The sequence below is a fragment of the Silurus meridionalis genome, chromosome 9 (genome assembly GCF_014805685.1).
Source record: "Silurus meridionalis isolate SWU-2019-XX chromosome 9, ASM1480568v1, whole genome shotgun sequence".
In the NCBI taxonomy this organism is placed as follows: Eukaryota; Metazoa; Chordata; class Actinopteri; order Siluriformes; family Siluridae; genus Silurus; species Silurus meridionalis.
Window position 1 is genome coordinate 23,641,838 of NC_060892.1, and position 16,173 is coordinate 23,658,010.

The 16,173-nt window shown below is 33.6% G+C and overlaps 1 protein-coding gene and 1 long non-coding RNA gene across 2 annotated transcripts in view; both read left to right on the forward strand.

Moving 5' to 3' along the window:
* Window positions 1-16,173, forward strand: part of ptprc (protein tyrosine phosphatase receptor type C) — a 78,220-nt gene that overhangs the window by 33,508 nt on the left and 28,539 nt on the right. Inside the window, exons 45-51 of the mRNA XM_046857261.1 lie at window positions 128-181; window positions 902-952; window positions 6,033-6,086; window positions 10,445-10,510; window positions 10,750-10,800; window positions 11,424-11,477; window positions 12,133-12,183. Coding sequence (XP_046713217.1) covers window positions 128-181; window positions 902-952; window positions 6,033-6,086; window positions 10,445-10,510; window positions 10,750-10,800; window positions 11,424-11,477; window positions 12,133-12,183 — 381 coding nt within the window. The remainder of the gene's footprint in view (window positions 1-127; window positions 182-901; window positions 953-6,032; window positions 6,087-10,444; window positions 10,511-10,749; window positions 10,801-11,423; window positions 11,478-12,132; window positions 12,184-16,173) is intronic.
* Window positions 13,407-16,038, forward strand: LOC124391009. Its single transcript, XR_006926891.1, has 4 exons — window positions 13,407-13,440; window positions 14,202-14,252; window positions 14,522-14,575; window positions 16,013-16,038. It is a non-coding gene; the product is annotated as an uncharacterized LOC124391009 (long non-coding RNA).

Here is a 16,173-nt window from a genome sequence, read left to right on the forward strand (position 1 = left end):
ATTGGCGCTGGAATGGAGTTCAGTGATACATATTTATAGTGTGATAGTAGACACATACAAATGGTTGGTATATGCTGTGTTACCTACATGTTCACGCAACCATGTGTTCTGTTTGTTCTATTAAAAGCCGTTAGCACAACAGGCTCACTATCAAGTACCTCCAAGAGCCAAACCACATCAGGTACAAGTTTGTTAGAGAAAAGTAATATCTTAATGTTATAAGGAATAATAAGTTGGCATTCAGTGAAAAGTATTAGAACTGGTTTCCATTCCCACTAATGTTCAAGTGTAAAAAGTTACAGCTGATATATTTCTTTATTCTTTTCATGCCAAAATAGTCATTTATTTATTTGAGATAGATAGATAGATAGATAGATAGATAGATAGATAGATAGATAGATAGATAGATAGATAGATAGATAGATAGATAGATAGATAGATAGATAGATAGATAGATAGATAGATAGATAGATAGATAGATGATAGATAGATAGATAGATAGATAGATAGATAGATAGATAGATAGATAGATAGATAGATAGATAGAAAAGAGCAACCTACTGATAATATTGATCATTTGCAGAAAAAGCTCAACCATTGCAGCCACCATTCAAACCTCACCCACACTCATGTCCAGCAAAATAACAGGTAACTAAACAATGCTGGATAACAATGCTGCTTTGCTCACTTACACACACACACACACACACACACACACACACACACACACACACACACACACACACACACAATCATTGTTCCTTTGTACTGTAGTGTAAAGTAGGAATGGAGTTGAGTGATAAGTGTTTATAGTGTGACTATAAGAACATATAAACATTTGGTACATGCTGTATTACCTACATGTTCACTCACTCATGTATTCTGTTTGTTCAATTAAAAGGCAATGACACAGCAGGCTCACCCACAAGCATCTCCCAACAAATCACATCAGGTACAAATTAAAAAGATAGGAAATATATATATTTTGTTGGGAATAATAATAATAAAGTTAAGTGATAAATCTTAGTATTGGTTTCCATTCAACCTAACCATGAAGTGTAATACGTTACAGCAGATATTTCTCTTTTTTGTTTTAACACCCACCTAATCTTGCATTTTTTTAATATTTTTTACAAAACTAACAAAAAAGTGATGTTTTCTGGTTGTGTGAGCAGCCAGTGTACATGATTTTTTCCCACCTCCCATTCTAAAATGTGTAATTGTGACGTTGAAGCATGGTGGTGGCTGCATCATGCTTTGAGGCTGCCAAGTGGAGGAGGTACATAAACAGCTGCAGCTATGAGTCAATGTTTAAACCAAATATTTAGGAATCTCCTTAACAGCCTGAAGTTAAAAAATAATTCACATCCAAATATGCAAAGGAAAAACACAGCACAATCCTAAATTTAACTCGAAAAATCTGAAATCTGCTGTTACAAATTATTGGCGCTGGAATGGAGTTCAGTGATACATATTTATAGTGTGATAGTAGACACATACAAATGGTTGGTATATGCTGTGTTACCTACATGTTCACGCAACCATGTGTTCTGTTTGTTCTATTAAAAGCCTTTAGCACAACAGGCTCATTATCAAGTACCTCCAAGAGCCAAACCACATCAGGTACAAGTTTGTTAGAGAAAAGTAATATTTTAATTTTGTAAGCAATAATAAGTTGGCATTCAGTGAAAAGTATTAGAACTGGTTTCCATTCCACTAATGTTCAAGTGTAAAAGTTACAGCTGATATATTTCTTTATTCTTTTCATGCCAAAATAGTCATTTATTTATTTGAGATAGATAGATCCCAATATATAAAGGAAAATAAGATCCAGCACTAAATCCAACTCAAAGAATCTGAAATAAGCTTTACACAGGAGACACCATTACAAATTATCTGAACTTGCAAGAAAGTGTAAGAAAATTGTGAAATCAGGAGTCTCTAAACGCAAAATGGTAAGAGTCTTTAAAAAGGGGGTTCATAAATAGAAATAGTTTAGGGGTGTGCATACCATCCACCTAATCTTGCATTTTTAAATATTTTTTACAAAACTAACAAAAAAGTCATGTTTTCTGGTTGTGTGAGCAGCCAGTGTACATGATTTTACCCACCTCCCATTCTAAAATTTGTAATTGTGATGTTGAAGCATGGTGGTGGCTGCATCATGCTTTGATACTGCCAAGTGGAGGAGGTACATAAACAGCTGCAGCTATGAGTCAATGTTTAAACCAAATGTTTAGGAATCTCTTTAACAGCCTGAAGTTAAAAAATAATTCACATCCAAATATGCAAAGGAAAAACACAGCACAATCCTAAATTTAACTCGAAAAATCTGAAATCTGCTGTTACAAATTATTGGCGCTGGAATGGAGTTCAGTGATACATATTTATAGTGTGATAGTAGACACATACAAATGGTTGGTATATGCTGTGTTACCTACATGTTCACTCACTCATGTATTCTGTTTGTTCAATTAAAAGTCATTGACACAGCAGGCTCACCCACAAGCATCTCCCAACAAATCACATCAGGTACAAGTTTGTTATAGAAAAGTAATATCTTAATTTTGTAAGCAATAATAAGTTGGCATTCAGTGAAAAGTATTAGAACTGGTTTCCATTCCACTAATGTTCAAGTGTAAAAGTTACAGCTGATATATTTCTTTATTCTTTTCATGCCAAAATAGTCATTTATTTATTATAGATAGATAGATGATAGATAGATAGATAGATAGATAGATAGATGATAGATAGATAGATAGATCCCAATATATAAAGGAAAATAAGATCCAGCACTAAATCCAACTCAAAGAATCTGAAATAAGCTTTACACAGGAGACACCATTACAAATTATCTGAACTTGCAAGAAAGTGTAAGAAAATTGTGAAATCAGGAGTCTCTAAACGCAAAATGGTAAGAGTCTTTAAAAAGGGGGTTCATAAATAGAAATAGTTTAGGGGTGTGCATACCATCCACCTAATCTTGCATTTTTAAATATTTTTACAAAACTAACAAAAAAGTCATGTTTTCTGGTTGTGTGAGCAGCCAGTGTACATGATTTTTTCCCACCTCCCATTCTAAAATGTGTAATTGTGACGTTGAAGCATGGTGGTGGCTGCATCATGCTTTGATACTGCCAAGTGGAGGAGGTACATAAACAGCTGCAGCTATGAGTCAATGTTTAAACCAAATGTTTAGGAATCTCTTTAACAGCCTGAAGTTAAAAATAATTCACATCCAAATATGCAAAGGAAAAACACAGCACAATCCTAAATTTAACTCAAAAATCTGAAATCAGCTGTTACAAATTATTGGCGCTGGAATGGAGTTCAGTGATACACATTTATAGTTTGATAGTAGATACATACAAATGGTTGGTATATGCTGTGTTACCTACATGTTCACTCACTCATGTATTCTGTTTGTTCAATTAAAAGGCAGTAACACAACAGGCTCACTATCAATTACCTCCAAGAGCCAAACCACATCAGGTACAAGTTTGTTAGAAAAGTAATATCTTAATTTTGTAAGCAATAATAAGTTGGCATTCAGTGAAAAGTATTAGAACTGGTTTCCATTCCACTAATGTTCAAGTGTAAAAGTTACAGCTGATATATTTCTTTATTCTTTTCACGCCCAAATAGTTTTTTTTTTTTTAAATTAAACTATTGAAAACAGTTTGTTGAGATAAATAGATAGATAGATAGATAGATATAGATAGATAGATAGATAGATATAGATAGATAGATCCCAATATATAAAGGAAAATAAGACCCAGCGCTAAATCCAACTCAAAGAATCTGAAATAAGCTTTACACAGGAGACACCATTACAAATTATCTGAACTTGCAAGAAAGTGTAAGAAAATTGTGAAATCAGGAGTCTCTAAACGCAAAATGGTAAGAGTCTTTAAAAAGGGGGTTCATAAACAGAAATAGTTTAGGGGTGTGCATACCATCCACCTAATCTTGCATTTTTTTAAATATTTTTTACAAAACTAACAAAAAAGTCATGTTTTCTGGTTGTGTGAGCAGCCAGTGTACATGATTTTTTCCAACCTCCCATTCTAAAATGTGTAATTGTGACGTTGAAGCATGGTGGTGGCTGCATCATGCTTTGAGGCTGCCAAGTGTAGGAGGTACATAAACAGCTGCAGCTATGAGTCAATGTTTAAACCAAATGTTTAGGAATCTCCTTAACAGCCTGAAGTTAAAAAATAATTCACATCCAAATATGCAAAGGAAAAACACAGCACAATCCTAAATTTAACTCGAAAAATCTGAAATCTGCTGTTACAAATTATTGGCGCTGGAATGGAGTTCAGTGATACATATTTATAGTGTGATAGTAGACACATACAAATGGTTGGTATATGCTGTGTTACCTACATGTTCACTCACTCATGTATTCTGTTTGTTCAATTAAAAGGCAGTAACACAACAGGCTCACTATCAAGTACCTCAAGAGCCAAACCACATCAGGTACAAGTTTGTTAGAAAAGTAATATCTTAATTTTATAAGGAATAATAAGTTGGCATTCAGTGAAAAGTATTAGAACTGGTTTCCATTCACACTAATGTTCAAGTATAAAAAGTTACAGCTGATATATTTCTTTATTCTTTTCATGCCAAAATAGTCATTTATTTATTATAGATAGATAGATACATAGATACATAGATACATAGATACATAGATACATAGATACATAGATACATAGATACATAGATACATAGATACATAGATACATAGATACATAGATACATAGATACATAGATACATAGATAGATAGATAGAAAAGAGCAACCTACTGATAATATTGATCATTTGCAGAAAAAGCTCAACCATTGCAGCCACCATCCAAACCTCACCCACACTCATGTCCAGCAAAATAACAGGTAACTAAACAATGCTGGATAACAATGCTGCTTTGCTCACTTACACACACACACACACACACACACACACACACACACACACACACACACACACACACACACAATCATTGTTCCTTTGTATTGTAGTATAAAGTAGGAATGGATTTGAGTGATAATTGTTTTTAGTGTGACTATAAGAATATATAAAATTTGGTACATGCTGTATTACCTACATGTTCACACAACCATGTGTTCTGTTTGTTTAATTAAAAGTCATTGACACAGCAGGCTCACCCACAAGCATCTCCCAACAAATCACATCAGGTACAAATTTAGTGAAGATAGGTAATATCGTTCTTTTGTTGGGAATAATAATAATAATAAAGTTAAGTGATAAATCTTAGTATTGATTTCCATCCAACCTAACCATCAAGTGTAATACGTTACAGCAGATATTTCTCTTTTTTGTTTTAACACCCACCTAATCTTGCATTTTTTTATATATATTTTACAAAACTAACAAAAAAGTGATGTTTTCTGGTTGTGTGAGCAGCCAGTGTACATGATTTTTACCCACCTCCCATTCTAAAATTTGTAATTGTGATGTTGAAGCATGGTGGTGGCTGCATCATGCTTTGAGGCTGCCAAGTTGAGGAGGTACATAAACAGCTGCAGCAATGAGTCAATGTTTAAACCAAATGTTTAGGAATCTCCTTAACAGCCTGAAGTTAAAAATAATTCACATCCAAATATGCAAAGGAAAACACAGCACAATCCTAAATTTAACTCGAAAAATCTGAAATCAGCTGTTACAAATTATTGGCGCTGGAATGGAGTTCAGTGATACACATTTATAGTTTGATAGTAGATACATACAAATGGTTGGTATATGCTGTGTTACCTACATGTTCACTCACTCATGTATTCTGTTTGTTCAATTAAAAAATAATTCACATCCAAATATGCAAAGGAAAAACACAGCACAATCCTAAATTTAACTCGAAAAATCTGAAATCTGCTCTTACAAATTATTGGCGCTGGAATGGAGTTCAGTGATACATATTTATAGTGTGATAGTAGACACATACAAATGGTTGGTATATACTGTGTTACCTACACGTTCACGCAACCATGTGTTCTGTTTGTTCTAATAAAAGCCGTTGGCACAACAGGCTCACTATCAAGTACCTCCAAGAGCCAAACCACATCAGGTACAAGTTTGTTATAGAAAAGTAATATCTTAATGTTATAAGGAATAATAAGTTGGCATTCAGTAAAAAGTATTAAAACTGGTTTCCATTCACACTAATGTTCAAGTGTAAAAAGTTACAGCTGATATATTTCTTTATTCTTTTCATGCCAAAATAGTCATTTATTTATTATAGATCGATAGATAAATAGATAGATAGATAGATAGATAGATAGATAGATAGATAGATAGATAGATAGATAGATAGATAGATAGATAGATAGATACATTGATACATAGAACAATGCTGGATAACAATGCTGCTTTGCTCAGTTACACACACACAGAAACACACACACACACACACACACACACAAACACACACACACACACACACACACACACACAAACACACACACACACACACACACACACACACACACACACACACACACACACACACACACACAATCATTGTTCCTTTGTATTGTAGTATAAAGTAGGAATGGAGTTCAGTGATACATATTTATAGTGTGATAGTAGACACATACAAATGGTTGGTATATGCTGTATTACCTACATGTTCACGCAACCATGTGTTCTGTTTGTTCTATTAAAAGCCGTTAGCACAACAGGCTCACTATCAAGTACCTCCAAGAGCCAAACCACATCAGGTACAAATTTGTTATAGAAAAGTAATATCTTAATGTTATAAGGAATAATAAGTTGGCATTCAGTGAAAAGTATTAGAACTGGTTTCCATTCACACTAATGTTCAAGTGTAAAAAGTTACAGCTGATATATTTCTTTATTCTTTTCATGCCAAAATAGTCATTTATTTATTATAGATAGATAGATACATAGATACATAGATACATAGATACATAGATACATAGATACATAGATACATAGATACATAGATACATAGATACATAGATACATAGATACATAGAACAATGCTGGATAACAATGCTGCTTTGCTCACTTACACACACACAGAAACACACACACACACACACACACACACACACACACACACACACACACACACACACACACACACACACACACACACACACACACACACACACACACACACACACACACACACACACACACACACACACACACACACACACACACACACACACACACACACCTGACAATCATTGTTCCTTTGTATTGTAGTGTAAAATAGGAATGGAGTTCAGTGGTACATATTTATAGTGTGATAGTAGACACATACAAATGGTTGGTATGTGCTGTGTTAACTACATGGTCATGCAATCATGTGTTTTATTTGTTCTATTAAAAGCAGTTTACATAACATGCTCTTGCACAAACACCTCAGGTACAACTTTGCAATGGATAAGTAATATCTTCATTTTGTAGGGAATAATAAATATGGAGTTCAGTAAAAAGTATTAGAATTTGTTTATAGGGTCACTGTAGAAACATACAAATACTTGGTACCTGCTGTTTTACTTACATGTTCGCTCACTCATGTTTTCTGTTTGTTCAATTAAAAGGCAGTAACACAACAGGCTCACTATCAAGTACCTCCAAGAGCCAAACCACATCAGGTACAAATTTAGTGAAGATAGGTAATATCGTTCTTTTGTTGGGAATAATAAAAATGGCATAAAGTGATAAGTATTAGTATTGCTTCCATCCAACCTAACCATGAAGTTTAATACGCTACAGCAGATACGTTTCTATTTAGTTTTAACAACCACCTAGTGTTTAATTTGTGAAGTTTTATATTGTGATAGTAGACACATACAAATGGTTGGTATATGCTGTGTTACCTACATGTTCATGCAACCATGTGTTCTGTTTGTTCTATTAAAAGCCTTTAGCACAACAGGCTCATTATCAAGTACCTCCAAGAGCCAAACCACATCAGGTACAAGTTTGTTAGAGAAAAGTAATATCTTAATGTTATAAGGAATAATAAGTTGGCATTCAGTGAAAAGTATTAGAACTGGTTTCCATTCCCACTAATGTTCAAGTGTAAAATCTTACAGCTGATATATTTCTTTATTCTTTTCACGCCCAAATAGTTTTTTTTTTTTTTTTTAAATTAAACTATTGAAAACAGTTTGTTGAGATAAATAGATCCCAATATATAAAGGAAAATAAGATCCAGCACTAAATCCAACTCAAAGAATCGGAAATAAGCTTTACACAGGAGACACCATTACAAATTATCTGAACTTGCAAGAAAGTGTAAGAAAATTGTGAAATCAGGAGTCTCTAAACGCAAAATGGTAAGAGTCTTTAAAAAGGGGGTTCATAAATAGAAATAGTTTAGGGGTGTGCATACCATCCACCTAATCTTGCATTTTTTTAAATATTTTTTACAAAAATAACAAAAAAGTGATGTTTTCTGGTTGTGTGAGCAGCCAGTGTACATGATTTTTTCCCACCTCCCATTCTAAAATGTGTAATTGTGACGTTGAAGCATGGTGGTGGCTGCATCATGCTTTGATACTGCCAAGTGGAGGAGGTACATAAACAGCTGCAGCAATGAGTCAATGTTTAAACCAAATGTTTAGGAATCTCCTTAACAGCCTGAAGTTAAAAAATAATTCACATCCAAATATGCAAAGGAAAAACACAGCACAATCCTAAATTTAACTCGAAAAATCTGAAATCAGCTGTTACAAATTATTGGCGCTGGAATGGAGTTCAGTGATACATATTTATAGTGTGATAGTAGACACATACAAATGGTTGGTATATGCTGTGTTACCTACATGTTCACACAACCATGTGTTCTGTTTGTTCTATTAAAAGCCGTTAGCACAACAGGCTCACTATCAAGTACCTCCAAGAGCCAAACCACATCAGGTACAAGTTTGTTAGAGAAAAGTAATATTTTAATTTTGTAAGAAATAATAAGTTGGCATTCAGTGAAAAGTATTAGAACTGGTTTATAGGGTAACTGTAGAAACATACAAATACTTGGTACCTGCTGTTTTACTTACATGTTCGCTCACTCATGTTTTCTGTTTGTTCTATTAAAAGCCGTTAGCACAACAGGCTCACTATCAAGTACCTCCAAGAGCCAAACCACATCAGGTACAAGTTTGTTAGAGAAAAGTAATATTTTAATTTTGTAAGCAATAATAAGTTGGCATTCAGTGAAAAGTATTAGAACTGGTTTCCATTCACACTAATGTTCAAGTGTAAAATCTTACAGCTGATATATTTCTTTATTCTTTTCATGCCCAAATAGTTATTTATTATTTTTTTTAATTAAACAATTGAAAACAGTATGTTGAGATAAATAGATCCCAATATATAAAGGAAAATAAGATCCAGCACTAAATCCAACTCAAAGAATCTGAAATAAGCTTTACACAGGAGACACCATTACAAATTATCTGAACTTGCAAGAAAGTGTAAGAAAATTGTGAAATCAGGAGTCTCTAAACGCAAAATGGTAAGAGTCTTTAAAAAGGGGTTCATAAACAGAAATAGTTTAATGGTGTGCATACCATCCACCTAATCTTGCATTTTTAAATATTTTTTACAAAACTAACAAAAAAGTCATGTTTTCTGGTTGTGTGAGCAGCCAGTGTACATGATTTTTTCCAACCTCCCATTCTAAAATGTGTAATTGTGACGTTGAAGCATGGTGGTGGCTGCATCATGCTTTGAGGCTGCCAAGTGGAGGAGGTACATAAACAGCTGCAGCTATGAGTCAATGTTTAAACCAAATATTTAGGAATCTCCTTAACAGCCTGAAGTTAAAAATAATTCACATCCAAATATGCAAAGGAAAACACAGCACAATCCTAAATTTAACTCGAAAAATCTGAAATCTGCTGTTACAAATTATTGGCGCTGGAATGGAGTTCAGTGATACATATTTATAGTGTGATAGTAGACACATACAAATGGTTGGTATATGCTGTGTTACCTACATGTTCACGCAACCATGTGTTCTGTTTGTTCTATTAAAAGCCATTAGCACAACAGGCTCACTATCAAGTACCTCAAGAGCCAAACCACATCAGGTACAAGTTTGTTAGAAAAGTAATATCTTAATTTTATAAGGAATAATAAGTTGGCATTCAGTGAAAAGTATTAGAACTGGTTTCCATTCACACTAATGTTCAAGTGTAAAAAGTTACAGCTGATATATTTCTTTATTCTTTTCATGCCAAAATAGTCATTTATTTATTAGAGATGATAGATAGATAGATAGATAGATAGATAGATAGATAGATAGATAGATAGATAGATAGATAGATAGATAGATGATAGATAGATAGATGATAGATAGATAGATAGATAGATAGATAGATAGATAGATAGATAGATAGATAGATAGAAAAAGAGCAACCTACTGATAATATTGATCATTTGCAGAAAAAAGCTCAACCATTGCAGCCACCATCCAAACCTCACCCACACTCATGTCCAGCAAAATAACAGGTAACTAAACAATGCTGGATAACAATGCTGCTTTGCTGATTTACACTCACACACACACACACACACACACACACACACACACACACACAATCATTGTTCCTTTGTATTGTAGTATAAAGTAGGAATGGATTTGAGTGATAATTGTTTTTAGTGTGACTATAAGAATATATAAAAATTTGGTACATGCTGTATTACCTACATGTTCACTCACTCATGTATTCTGTTTGTTCAATTAAAAGTCATTGACACAGCAGGCTCACCCACAAGCATCTCCCAACAAATCACATCAGGTACAAATGAAAAAAAGATAGGAAATATATATATTTTGTTGGGAATAATAATAATAATAAAGTTAAGTAATAAATCTTAGTATTGATTTCCATCCAACCTAACCATCAAGTGTAATACGTTACAGCAGATATTTCTCTTTTTTGTTTTAACACCCACCTAATCTTGCATTTTTTTATATATATTTTACAAAACTAACAAAAAAGTGATGTTTTCTGGTTGTGTGAGCAGCCAGTGTACATGATTTTTACCCACCTCCCATTCTAAAATTTGTAATTGTGATGTTGAAGCATGGTGGTGGCTGCATCATGCTTTGAGGCTGCCAAGTGGAGGGGGTACATAAACAGGTGCAGCTATCAGTCAATGTTTAAACCAAATGTTTAGGAATCTCCTTAACAGCCTGAAGTTAAAAAATAATTCACATCCAAATATGCAAAGGAAAAACACAGCACAATCCTAAATTTAACTCGAAAAATCTGAAATCTGCTCTTACAAATTATTGGCGCTGGAATGGAGTTCAGTGATACATATTTATAGTGTGATAGTAGACACATACAAATGGTTGGTATATACTGTGTTACCTACACGTTCACGCAACCATGTGTTCTGTTTGTTCTAATAAAAGCCGTTGGCACAACAGGCTCACTATCAAGTACCTCCAAGAGCCAAACCACATCAGGTACAAGTTTGTTATAGAAAAGTAATATCTTAATGTTATAAGGAATAATAAGTTGGCATTCAGTGAAAAGTATTAGAACTGGTTTCCATTCACTAATGTTCAAGTGTAAAAGTTACAGCTGATATATTTCTTTATTCTTTTCATGCCAAAATAGTCATTTATTTATTATAGATAGATAGATAGATAGATAGATAGATAGATAGATAGATAGATAGATAGATAGATAGATAGATAGATAGATAGATAGATAGATAGATATAGATAGATAGATAGATAGATGATAGATAGATAGATAGATACATAGAACAATGCTGGATAACAATGCTGCTTTGCTCAGTTACACACACACAGAAACACACACACACACACACACACACACACAAACACACACACACACACACACACACACACACACACACACACAGAAACACACACACACACACACACACACACACACACACACACACACACACACACACACACACACACACACACACACCTGACAATCATTGTTCCTTTGTATTGCAGTGTAAAATAGGAATGGAGTTCAGTGATACATATTTATAGTGTGATAGTAGACACATACAAATGGTTGGTATATGCTGTGTTACCTACATGTTCACTCACTCATGTATTCTGTTTGTTCAATTAAAAGTCATTGACACAGCAGGCTCACCCACAAGCATCTCCCAACAAATCACATCAGGTACAAGTTTGTTAGAGAAAAGTAATATCTTCATTTTGTAGGAATAATAAATATGGAGTTCAGTAAAAGTATTAGAATTTGTTTATAGGGTAACTGTAGAAACATACAAATACTTGTTACCCGCTGTTTTACTTACATGTTCGCTCACTCATGTTTTCTGTTTGTTCAATTAAAAGTCATTGACACAGCAGGCTCACCCACAAGCACCTCCCAACAAATCACATCAGGTACAAGTTTGTTAGAGAAAAGTAATATCTTAATTTTGTAAGCAATAATAAGTTGGCATTCAGTGAAAAGTATTAGAACTGGTTTCCATTCACTAATGTTCAAGTGTAAAAGTTACAGCTGATATATTTCTTTATTCTTTTCATGCCAAAATAGTCATTTATTTATTTGAGATAGATAGATACATAGAACAATGCTGGATAACAATGCTGCTTTGCTCACTTACACACACACACAATCATTGTTCCTTTGTATTGCAGTGTAAAATAGGAATGGAGTTCAGTGATACATATTTATAGTGTGATAGTAGACACATACAAATGGTTGGTATATGCTGTGTTACCTACATGTTCACACAACCATGTGTTCTGTTTGTTCTATTAAAAGCCTTTAGCACAACAGGCTCATTATCAAGTACCTCCAAGATCCAAACCACATCAGGTACAAGTTTGTTAGAGAAAAGTAATATCTTAATGTTATAAGGAATAATAAGTTGGCATTCAGTGAAAAGTATTAGAACTGGTTTCCATTCACACTAATATTCAAGTGTAAAATCTACAGCTGATATATTTCTTTATTCTTTTCACGCCAAAATAGTCATTTATTTATTTGAGATAGATAGATAGATAGATAGATGATAGATAGATAGATAGATGATAGATAGATAGATACATAGAACAATGCTGGATAACAATGCTGCTTTGCTGATTTACACTCACACACACACACAATCATTGTTCCTTTGTATTGTAGTATAAAGTAGGAATGGAGTTCAGTAAAAGTATTAGAACTGGTTTCCATTCAACCTAACCATCAAGTGTAATACGCTACAGCAGATACGTTTCTATTTAGTTTTAACAACCACCGAGTGTTTAATTTGTGAAGTTTTATAGTGTGATAGTAGACACATATAAATGGTTGGTATATGCTGTGTTACCTACATGTTCACGCAACCATGTGTTCTGTTTGTTCTATTAAAAGCCATTAGCACAACAGGCTCACCCACAAGCATCTCCCAACAAATCACATCAGGTACAAGTTTGTTAGAGAAAAGTAATATCTTAATTTTGTAAGCAATAATAAGTTGGCATTCAGTGAAAAGTATTAGAACTGGTTTCCATTCACACTAATGTTCAAGTGTAAAAGTTACAGCTGATATATTTCTTTATTCTTTTCATGCCAAAATAGTCATTTATTTATTATAGATAGATAGATAGATAGATAGATAGATAGATAGATAGATAGATAGATAGATAGATAGATAGATAGATAGATAGATAGATAGATAGATAGATAGATAGATAGATAGAACAATGCTGGATAACAATGCTGCTTTGCTCACTTACACACACACAGAAACACACACACACACACACACACACACACACACACACACACACACACACACACACACACACACACACCTGACAATCATTGTTCCTTTGTATTGTAGTGTAAAATAGGAATGGAGTTCAGTGATACACATTTATAGTTTGATAGTAGATACATACAAATGGTTGGTATGTGCTGTGTTAACTACATGGTCATGCAATCATGTGTTTTATTTGTTCTATTAAAAGCAGTTTACATAACATGCTCTTGCACAAACACCTCAGGTACAACTTTGCAATGGATAAGTAATATCTTAATTTTGTAAGCAATAATAAGTTGGCATTCAGTGAAAAGTATTAGAATTTGTTTATAGGGTAACTGTAGAAACATACAAATACTTGTTACCCGCTGTTTTACTTACATGTTCGCTCACTCATGTTTTCTGTTTGTTCAATTAAAAGGCAGTAACACAACAGGCTCACCCACAAGCACCTCCCAACAAAACACATCAGGTACAAATTTAGTGAAGATAGGTAATATCGTTCTTTTGTTGGGAATAATAAAAATGGCATAAAGTGATAAGTATTAGTATTGCTTCCATCCAACCTAACCATGAAGTTTAATACGCTACAGCAGATACGTTTCTATTTAGTTTTAACAACCACCGAGTGTTTAATTTGTGAAGTTTTATAGTGTGATAGTAGACACATACAAATGGTTGGTATATGCTGTGTTACCTACATGTTCATGCAACCATGTGTTCTGTTTGTTCTATTAAAAGCCTTTAGCACAACAGGCTCACTATCAAGTACCTCCAAGAGCCAAACCACATCAGGTACAAGTTTGTTAGAGAAAAGTAATATTTTAATTTTGTAAGCAATAATAAGTTTGGCATTCAGTGAAAAGTATTAGAACTGGTTTCCATTCCCACTAATGTTCAAGTGTAAAATCTTACAGCTGATATATTTCTTTATTCTTTTCACGCCCAAATAGTTTTTTTTTTTTTTTTTTTTTAAATTAAACTATTGAAAACAGTTTGTTGAGATAAATAGATCCCAATATATAAAGGAAAATAAGATCCAGCACTAAATCCAACTCAAAGAATCGGAAATAAGCTTTACACAGGAGACACCATTACAAATTATCTGAACTTGCAAGAAAGTGTAAGAAAATTGTGAAATCAGGAGTCTCTAAACGCAAAATGGTAAGAGTCTTTAAAAGGGGTTCATAAATAGAAATAGTTTAGGGTGTGCATACCATCCACCTAATCTTGCATTTTTAAATATTTTTACAAAACTAACAAAAAGTCATGTTTTCTGTTTGTTCAATTAAAAGGCAGTAACACAACAGGCTCACTATCAAGTACCTCCAAGAGCCAAACCACATCAGGTACAAGTTTGTTAGAGAAAAGTAATATCTTAATTTTGTAAGCAATAATAAGTTGGCATTCAGTGAAAAGTATTAGAACTGGTTTCCATTCACACTAATATTCAAGTGTAAAAGTTACAGCTGATATATTTCTTTATTCTTTTCACGCCCAAATATTTATTTATTATTTTTTTAATTAAACAATTGAAAATAGTATGTTGAGATAAATAGATCCCAATATATAAAGGAAAATAAGATCCAGCACTAAATCCAACTCAAAGAATCGGAAATAAGCTTTACACAGGAGACACCATTACAAATTATCTGAACTTGCAAGAAAGTGTAAGAAAATTGTGAAATCAGGAGTCTCTAAACGCAAAATGGTAAGAGTCTTTAAAAAGGGGGTTCATAAACAGAAATAGTTTAATGGTGTGCATACCATCCACCTAATCTTGCATTTTTAAATATTTTTACAAAATAACAAAAAGTGATGTTTTCTGGTTGTGTGAGCAGCCAGTGTACATGATTTTTCCACCTCCCATTCTAAAATGTGTAATTGTGACGTTGAAGCATGGTGGTGGCTGCATCATGCTTTGATACTGCCAAGTGGAGGAGGTACATAAACAGGTGCAGCTATGAGTCAATGTTTAAACCAAATGTTTAGGAATCTCCTTAACAGCCTGAAGTTAAAAATAATTCACATCCAAATATGCAAAGGAAAAACACAGCACAATCCTAAATTTAACTCGAAAAATCTGAAATCAGCTGTTACAAATTATTGGCGCTGGAATGGAGTTCAGTGATACATATTTATAGTGTGATAGTAGACACATACAAATGGTTGGTATATGCTGTGTTACCTACATGTTCACACAACCATGTGTTCTGTTTGTTTTATTAAAAGCCGTTAGCACCACAGGCTCACTATCAAGTACCTCAAGAGCCAAACCACATCAGGTACAAGTTTGTTAGAGAAAAGTAATATCTTAATTTTGTAAGCAATAATAAGTTGGCATTCAGTGAAAAGTATTAGAACTGGTTTCCATTCACACTAATATTCAAGTG